This window comes from Sus scrofa, chromosome X (assembly GCF_000003025.6).
Source record: "Sus scrofa isolate TJ Tabasco breed Duroc chromosome X, Sscrofa11.1, whole genome shotgun sequence".
Classification (NCBI taxonomy): domain Eukaryota; kingdom Metazoa; phylum Chordata; class Mammalia; order Artiodactyla; family Suidae; genus Sus; species Sus scrofa.
The window spans coordinates 14,660,235-14,670,000 of record NC_010461.5 but is presented as its reverse complement, the minus strand read 5'-3'; the positions used below and the strand labels follow the sequence as shown (position 1 = coordinate 14,670,000).

Genomic DNA, 9,766 nt, shown 5'->3' with positions numbered 1-9,766 from the left:
GGGTCCAATCGGAGCTGTAGCCACCGGCCTACGCCAGAACCACAGCAACTCAGGATCCGAGCCGCGTCTGCAACCTACACCACAGCTCACGGCAACGCTGGATCCTTAACCCACTGAGCAAGGCCAGGGACCCAACCCGCAACCTCATGGTTCCTAGTCGGATTCGTTAACCACTGTGCCACGACGGGAACTCCCACATTGCCTTCTTTCATCATGTCCTTTCTGTTTGAAGATTTTCCTTTAGCCTTTTGGTATGGGTAAGTCTGCTAGGGACAGATTCTTTTAGTTTTCCTTTGTTTTGGAATTTTTTTTTTTTTTTTTTTTTTTTTTTTTTGGTCTTTAGCTATTTCTTGGGCCGCTCCTGTGGCATATGGAGGTTCCCAGGCTAGGGGTCTAATCGGAGCTGTAGCCACCGGCCTACGCCACAGCCACAGCCACTCGGAATCCGAGCCGCATCTGTGACCTACAGCACAGCTCACGGCAACGCCAGATCGTTAACCCACTGAGCAAGGCCAGGGACCGAACCTGCAACCTCATGGTTCCTAGTCGGATTCGTTAACCACTGCGCCACGACAGGAACTCCTGGAATGTTTTTATATCACTTTTTACTTGAATGATAGTTTCACTTCATGTGGAATTCACGGTTGAGAGTTCTTTTCTTTCACAGCAGCTGAAAAATTCATCCTTACAGAAATGCCAGGAAAAGCAGAAACCAGCCTGGATAACAGCTCTCAGACAATGTATTGCCCATCTTTACTGGGAAATAACAATGGCCCAGAAACTGACTCTTCATTTCACTCCCTCTCTCCCAAGTTTGGTGAGTTTGAAATGATAGATATGGTTCAAGTAGCAGTGTCTGAACCAGATCTATCATATTCTGGAATTCCCATTGTGGCTCGGTGGGTTAAGAACCTGACTAGTGTCCATGAGGATGCGGGTTCCATCCCTGGTCTCACTCAGTGGGTTAAGGATCTGGTGTTGCTGTGAGCTGCAGTGTGGTTTGCAGATGTGGTTCGGATCTGGCATTGCTATGGTTGTGGCCATGGTCAGCAGCTGCAGCTCCTGATTCAACCCCTAGCCTGGGAGCTTCCAGATGCCACAGGTGCGGCCCTAAAAAGAAAGAAAGAAAAATAGATCTATCCATATCCTGAATACAAGCCAGCTGTAGCTCTTTTTAAAACTTTTGGGTGTAATTTAAGAGCCACATGGAGTTGTAGAAAATAGGTCAGAGATCCTATTTATGCTTTGCTTGTTTTCCCCAATGACCACACCTTACAAAACTATGTTACAGTGTCACAACCAAGATATTGACACAACCCACAGAAGTTATTGAGGTGCCTCCAGTTTTACCTGTATGTGTGTGTGTGTGTACAATTTCATGTATGTGTTTATCACTATGTGATTTTATCACATGAGTGAGTCCATCACAGTCAAGGTAGAGATAATTTTCATCAAGGACCACACTAGCCTTCCCTTTCTCCAGGACCCCTCCCTAACACATGGCTGCATTGATCTCTTCTCCATTTCTACAGTTTTGTCTCGTGTTGTTATGTAAGTGGAATAATACACTGTGTAACCTTTGGGATTGGCTTTTTTCACTCAGCCTAATTTGCTATGGACTCATCCAGTTTGTGGCATCTATCAGTAGTTTATTACTAATACTGCTGAAGTATATTTCATGCTATAGATATACAGCATTTTGTTTATTTACCTGTTCAAGGACATTCGAATTTTTTTTTTCCAGTTTTTGGCTGTTAGAAGTAAAGCAGGAGTTCCCGTCATGGCGCAGTGGTTAACGAATCCGACTAGGAACCATGAGGTTGCGGGTTCGGTCCCTGCCCTTGCTCAGTGGGTTAACGATCCGGTGTTGCCGTGAGCTGTGGTGTAGATTGCAGACGTGGCTCGGATCCTGCGTTGCTGTGGTTCTGGCGTAGGCCGGTGGCTACAGCTCCGATTCAACCCCTAGCCTGGGAACCTCCATATGCCGCGGGAGCGGCCCAAAGAAACAGCAAAAAGACAAAAAAATAAATTAAAAAAAAAAAAAAGAAACAATCTGGCAGATAAAACTATTCCTAAGAACCTAAAAAAAAAAAAAAAAGTAAAGCAGCCTTGAATATTCATGTACCCACTTTTGTGTAAATCAGTGTTCATTTCTATTGATGAAGTTTTCCATGGTGTAGAAATGCAACAGTTTTTTTTTTCTAATATTCTCACATTGAAGGATATCTTTTTTTTTTTTTTTCCTCTTTGGGTTTTTGGATACTACACATTAAGCTGCTGTGGACATCCATGTACTGATTTTTGCGTAAACATAACCTTGCATTTCTCTGTCATGAATGCCAAAAGTGCAGTTCCTAGATCTTATAGTAATAGCATGTTTAGTTTTATAAGAAAGGGCCAAACAATTTTCCGGAGAGACTGTACCATTTTACATTCCCAACAGCAACGTATGGATGATCATTTCTCTCCATCCATATTTCTCATCTTTCCATTGTTATTTCTTCCTTCCTGATGCTCCAGGATTCCTTCTTTCATAATATCCTTTCCGTTTGAAGGTTTTTACTTTAGCTATTTTAAAGGGAAAATCTGCTAGGGGCAGTTAAAAACTCTTTTTTCTGTTGTGTCACAATGTCTTTATTTCCACTTCTTTCCTGAAGTATAGTATCGCCCAGTACAGAATTCACAGTTGAGAGTACTTGTCTTTCAGCACTTGAAAAAGTTATACTTATAGAAATGCCAGGAAAAGCGGACACCAGCATGGAAAACAGCTCTCAGACAATGTATTACCCAGCTTTGGTGGGAAATGGCAGTGGCCCAGATGCTGCCTCTTCACGTCTCTCCATTCCTCCCAATTTTGGTGAGTCTGAAATGATACCTATTTCAGGTAGCACTGCTTCGTCTACACCCATCAACGTCCTTCATGGAAGCTAGCGATAGCTCTTTTTTAAATTAAACTTTCAATCTTGTGGTGATTTGAGAGTCATAGTTTTATTTTATTTTATTTATTTATTTATTTAATTTTTGTCTTTTTGGGGCCACACCCACAGCATATGGAGGTTCCTAGGCTAGGGGGTGAATCGGAGCTGTAGGTGCCAGTCGACACCACAGTCGCAGGAACACAGGATCTGAGCCGTGTCTGTGACCTACATCACAGCTCACAACGCGGGATCCTTCACCCACTGAGCAAGGCCATGGTTCCTAGTCAGGTTCGTTAATGACTGAGCCACGACAGGAGCTCCTAATTTTAAGAAGTAATACAGAATGATCCTTTTTATCCTTTACCCATTTCTTCCAACAGTAACATTTTGCGAAACGATAACAGAACATGACAACCAGAATATCTGACCCTGATACAATCTATAGATCTTATTGAGACTCCCCCAGTTTAATTGTATGATTTGTGTATATATGTTTACTTCTGTTGGATTTTATCACATGAGTAGGTTTGCTACCCACCACCCAGTCAAGATATATAACATTTCCATTACCATACGGATGCCTCATCGTGCCCTTTTGTAACCCTACCCACCGCAGCATGCTTCCCTCGAGAGTCATCTGACTTGTGTCGGTGGTTCCTTCTTCTTTGTTGCTGAGTACTATTCCATGGTGTCGATGTACCACCATTTGTCTTCATTCATAGCTGAAGAACATCAGGATTTTTTCCCCCCATTTTTCAGTATTACAAGTCGAGTGGCTATGAGTGTTCATGTACAGGTTTTTGTGTAAATAAGTTTCGGTTTCTTTTAAATAAATGCCCCAGAGTGCCCAAGAATGCCCCTGGTTGTATGGTAATTGCATGTTTAGTTATGTAAGAAACTGCCAAACAGTTTTCTAGAGAAATCATACCATTTTATTTTCCCACCAGCAATGAGCGATGAAGTTTCTCCACATCTATATTTCTGCTGCTTTCATTGTTCTTTCTTCCTTTCGGATGCTCCAAAATTTGTTCTTTCTGATAGAAAATTTTCTTTTAGCCATTTTCTTTCTTTCTTTTTTTTGGTCTTTTGTGTTTTTTAGGGCCTCACCTGCGGCATATGGAGGTTCCCAGGCTAGGGGTCGAATTGGAGCTGTAGCCACCAGCCTACACCACAGCCACAGCAATGCCAGATCTGAGCCACGTCTGTGACCTACACCACAGCTCATGGCAATGCTGGATCCTTAACCCACTGAGGGAGGCCAAGGATCGAACCTGTGTCCTCATGGATGCTAATCAGATTCGTTTCCACTGTGCCACAACAGGAACTCCCTCCTTAAGCCATTTTCAAGTGTAAGTCAGCTAGTCATAAATTACTTTTAGGTTTCCTTCATGTGAGAATGTCTTTGTTTCCTTTTCTTTTTGTTTTGAGTTTGCATGTTCTTTTCTTTTTTCAGCTTTATTGAGGTATAATTGACAAATAAAAATTATAATATATCTTAAGCATATGGTATCATGATTTAATGTATGTGTACATTATGAAAAGATTTCCACCATCAAGTTGGCACATTCCATCTTCTCACACATTTACTTTTGTATTCTTTTGTTGCGAGAACGCTTAAGTTCTACTCTCTACGCAAATTCTGGTTATACCACACAGTGTATCAATGATAGTCATCATGTTATGCATTGGATCCTCAGACTTTATTCATCTTATTACTGAAAGTTTGTACTTTTTACCAGCCTTTTCCTAATTTCCTCCCACTTCCCAGCCGCTGCCAGCTACCATTCCACTCTCTGTTTCTGTGGGCTCAAAAAAAATTTTTTTTTATATTCCACATATAAGTGGTACCATGCAGTATTTATGTTTTTCTGTCTGGTTTATTTGACTAAGCTAGATTCATCCATATTGTCACAGATCTGCTTCATTCTTGAAGGATTATTTTGCTTGATACAGAATTTATAGTTGGGAATTCTTTTTTTTTTTTTTTTTAAAGGCCACACCCACAGCATTTGGAAGTTCCCAGGCTAAGGGTCTAATCGGAGCTGCAGCTGCCGGCCTACACCACAGCCACAACAATGCCAGATCTGAGCCATGTCTGCAACCTATACTTCAGGTTGCAGCACCACTGGATCCTTTAACCCACTGAGTGAGGCCAGGGATTAAACCTGCATCCTCATGGATATAAGTCAAATTCTTAACCTGCTGAGCCACAATGGGAACTCCACATAGTTGAGAATTCTTATTTTTTAGTGCTTGAAAGTATTTTATTTATAGAAATGTTGGTAAAAGCTCACACAACCTGGAAAAGAGCCCTGAGACAACAAATTACCCACTGGTATTGGAAAATAGTAATAGCCAAGATATTTCCTTATTATGTCACTGCATTCCTTCCAGTTTTGCTGAGTTGGAAATGATACTTTGATACATATCATATTTAATCCAGATTCATCAGTCTCGTTAGTGCAAAATAGTGGTAGCGCTTTCTAATTAAAGTTTTTATTTTCAGAAAAATTTAGTTGCATGTGCAGTTATAATAAATAATCCAGAAAGATCCTGTGTTCCCCATTACCCAATTTTCCCCGATGGTAACATCTTGCAAAATGATAGACTATTACCACAACCAAGAGATTGACATGATACCATCCACAGATATTGAAATGTTCCCAGTTTCACTTGCATTAATAGGTGTTTGTATTTAGTTCTGTACAATTTTATCATATGTGCAAGTTCACATATCCTCTACCACAGGCAATCCGTGAAACAGTTCTGTCACCACCATGATCTCTCATATTGCTCTTTTATAACCATATCCGTCTCCCTCCAGTCGACATTGTCCTCCATTCCTACTTTCTGCCCTGTTGCAATGCAAGCATGAATCTATTCTACAGATCTATTATTTGTCCCCTCAGCGTAGTTATATAAATGGAATCATGTGGTGTTTGAGATGGACTTCTGAAGATTCGTGCTGTTGTATCAGTGATTCCTTCTTTTTTATTGCTGAGTAGTATTTCATGGTATGGATGTACCAGGGTTTACTTACCTGTTCATCTGTTGAAAACCTCTGGGTTTCCTGTTTGTGGCTATTAGAGGTAAAGCTGCTATGAATATTCAGAGTTTTAGGAGTTCCCATTGTGGCACAGCAGAAACAAATCTGACTAGGAACCATGAGGTTGCAGATTCAGTCCCTGGCCTCGCTCAATGGGTTAAGGATCCAGTGTTGCCGTCGTGAGCTGTGGTGTAGGTCGCAGACACGGCTCGGATTCCGAGTTGCTGTGGCTGTGGTGTAGCCCAGCAGCTCTAGCTCTGATTCAACCCCTAACCTGGGAACATCCATATGCTGCAGGTGCAGCCCTAAAAAGCAAAAAAAAAAAAAAAAAAAAAAAAAAAAAAAAATTTGCCTCATTTTATTCATTTCACTCTTTTTTTTTCTTTTTTTTTATTTATATAATTTTTAAAAATTTTCCCACTGTACAGCAAGAGGGTCAGGTTATCCTTACATGTATACATTACAATTACATTTTTTCCCCCACCCTTTCTTCTGTTGCAACATGAGTATCTAGACAAAGTCATTTCACTCTTTCATACAAGTTTTCACTTCTCTGGGTGAGTCCTCAAGGGTGCAATTTCTGGGTCCTATGGTAACTGCATCCTTAGTTTTACAAGAAACTGTTAAACTGATTTCCAGTCTAGGTGTACCATTTTCCATTCCTGCCAGCAATGTATAGTGATCTAGTTTCTCTACATCCATATTTCTGCTCTTTTCATTGTTCTATCTCCTTCTTAATGCTCCAGAATTCTATTATATCCTTCGTGTTAGCCATTTTTAAAGCGTAAGTCAGTTAGTGACAAATACTTTTGGTTTTCCTTTGTCGGTGAATATTTTTCTTGATTACTGGAGGATAGGTTCATCAGATATAGATATTAGGTTGGGGGTCTTTTCTTAGAGCATTTGAAAAGCGTTTTCCTTATAGAAATGTTCCTCAAAGCAGAAACCAGCATGGAAAATAATCCTCAGATGATGAATTACCCACCTTTCTTGGAAGATGGCCGTGCTCAAGAAACTTCATATTTCTCCATCCCTCCCAGTTTTGGTGAGTTCGAAATGATACATATTACAAGTAGCACTCTTTAATCTAGATTTATTAACACTCTTAATGTGAGCTAGTGGTAGCTTTTCCTGATTAAAAATTAAAAAAATTTTAAAAGAAAATAGCTGCACATGCCATTGCAAAAAATAATGCAGAGAGATCTTTACCCAGTCTCCCCCAGAGATGACATCTTGTAAAACTATAGCACAAAAGCCCACCCAGGATGTAGACATTGATGAAAGCCATAGATTTTATTGAAGTATCTTCAGTTTTATTTGTGCTTGTGTGTGTTTATGTTTACATGTGTATGTGTATTCAGTTTTATATAATTTCATGATGTCCATTTCCATATCCTCTAGCACAGTCAAAATTCAGAACATTTCCGTCAACACAAAGATATCTTTATTGCCCTTTATTTTTTTTTATTTTTTTGCTTTTTAGGGCCACACCCAAGGCATATGGAGGTTCCCAGACTAGGGGTCTAATCGGAGCTACAGGTGCCGGCCTACACTATAGCCACGGCAATGCAGGATCCTTAACCTCCTGAGCGGGGCCAGGGATCAAACCTGCAACCTCATGGTTCCTGGTGGGATTTGTTTCCACTGCGCCACAATGGGAACTCCCCTGTTGCCCTTTAAAACCACACCCACCTTTCTCCTCTCTTGCTCCTACCCTTACCCTGCCCTGTCCCTGCCCTTGACAAGTACTAATTTATTTTCTTTATAATTTTTCATTTCGAGAGTTTTATAGACTCACATAGTATATAACCTTTAGGAACTGCCTTTGTTCATTCACCATAATTCCCTGGAGATTCATCTTATGTTGCTGTGTATATCAGTACTTTTTTTTTTTGGCTTTGTCCGCAGCATGCAGAAGTTCCCAAGCCAGGGATCGAACCCTGCTGTTGAGCCCCAGCAGTGACGGTGTCGAATCCTTAACAATTAGGCCACCAGGAAATTCCCAGTACTTTCTTTTTTTATTGCTGAGCGCTGTTCCACAGTGTGGGTGTTCCACTGGTGGAAGAACTTCGGGGTTGTTTCCAGTTTTTGGCTCTTTGGAGTAAAGCTACTATGAATGCGCATGTATAGGCTCATATATGAACATCAGTTTTTATTTCTCTGGGAGGACACCTAAGAGCACACACGGTTGCTGGGTCCTGTGGTAGTAGGTGAGTTTTGTAAAATACTGCCAAACCGTTTTCCGGTGTATCTGTACCATTTTACATTCAGAGCAGTAATCTGTGAGTGAGCTAGTTTCTTTGCATGTTTATTTCTGCTCTTGCTGTTGGTGTTTCTTCCTTCCTTCCTCACGCTCCAAGAGTCCTGCCTTCATCATATCCTTTCAGTCAGAAGATTTTCCTTTAGCCATTTTTTAAGGGTAAGTCAGCCAGTGATGATGTCTTTATTTCTCCTTCATTTGTAAAGGATAGTTTTGCCTGAAATACAAATTGCTATTGAGATTTCTTGTCTTTCTGCACTTGAAAATGTTTTACTTATCGAAATCTTGTTCAAACAGAATCCAGCACAGAAATGAAATCTGAGACAACAAATTACCCAACCGTAATGGAAAATGACAGTGGCCAAGATATTGATTCAGAAACTCTCTTTCTCACTCATGGTTTTGGTGAGTTGGACGTGATACCTATTATGATTATCACTCTAATCTAGATCCATCAACATTCTTAATATTAATTCTTAGTGATAGCTTTTTCAAAATTAATCTTTTAATTCTGAGATATTTCAAAATCACCTGCTTTTGTATAGAAATAGTACAGAGAGATCTTATGTACACTTCACTTTACCCAATATCTCCCAAAGAAATATTTTGGAAAAATGTAAAATATCACAACTAAGATTTTGACATTGATATGATCCACAGATCACGTCATATTCAGATGGCCCCACCTTTACTTGCATTCATTTGTGTAGGTTTGTGTATGCGTATTTAGTTCTCTGCCCTTTTGCGATGTGTTTGGGTTCAGATATTCGCCACTACAGTTATGATCCAGAACTGCTCCATTACGTCCAGGAACCCTCTTTTGCCTTTTTATAACCACACCCACCTCCTTCATTTCATTCTTTCCCGGGCCTCATCCCTAACCCATCCAGTACTAATCTTTTCTCCCTCTTTATAATTTTGTCAGTGCAAGCCAGTGTTCTATTAATGGACTCATATATTATTTCATATCTGGGGATTGCTTATTGCCTTTTTTTTTTTTGACATGCTTGTAGCATGTGGAAGTTCCCAGGCCAGGGATCGAAACCATGCTCTGGAAGCGACCCAAGCCACAGCAGTGACAACACTAGATTTTTAGCCTGCTGTGCCACAAGAGAACTTCAGGGGACTGCCTTTCTTTCACTTAACATAATTCTCTGGAGATTCGTCCAAGTTGCTGCATGTATCAGTAGTTCCTTCCTTTTTAGTGCTGAGCCCTATTCCATGGGATGGGTATATCATGATTTATTTATCTGTTTCCTATTGAAGGATATCTTGGTTGTCTCTAGATTTTAGCTATTAAGACTGAAGGTGCTGTGAACACTCACATGCAGGTTTTTAATGTGAACATAGTTTTCATTTCCTTATCATAAATGCCCAAGAGCACAATTGCTAAATTGTATGGTAGTCGTTTGTTTAGTTTTATAAGAAACTGGCTATTTCCAGGAGTTCCTGTTGTGGCGCAGTGGTTAACGAATCCGACTAGGAACCATGAGGTTGCGGGTTCGGTCCCTGCCCTTGCTCAGTGGGTTAACGATCCGGCGT

General features: G+C 40.5%; 1 protein-coding gene across 1 annotated transcript in view; it reads left to right on the top strand.

Moving 5' to 3' along the window:
• The window catches only part of BEND2 (BEN domain containing 2), a 68,140-nt gene that overhangs the window by 33,934 nt on the left and 24,440 nt on the right, over positions 1 to 9,766 (top strand). The window contains exons 7-9 of the mRNA XM_021080613.1: positions 2,708 to 2,857; positions 6,890 to 7,009; positions 8,522 to 8,629. Of these exons, the coding sequence (XP_020936272.1) occupies positions 2,708 to 2,857; positions 6,890 to 7,009; positions 8,522 to 8,629 (378 nt within the window). The remainder of the gene's footprint in view (positions 1 to 2,707; positions 2,858 to 6,889; positions 7,010 to 8,521; positions 8,630 to 9,766) is intronic.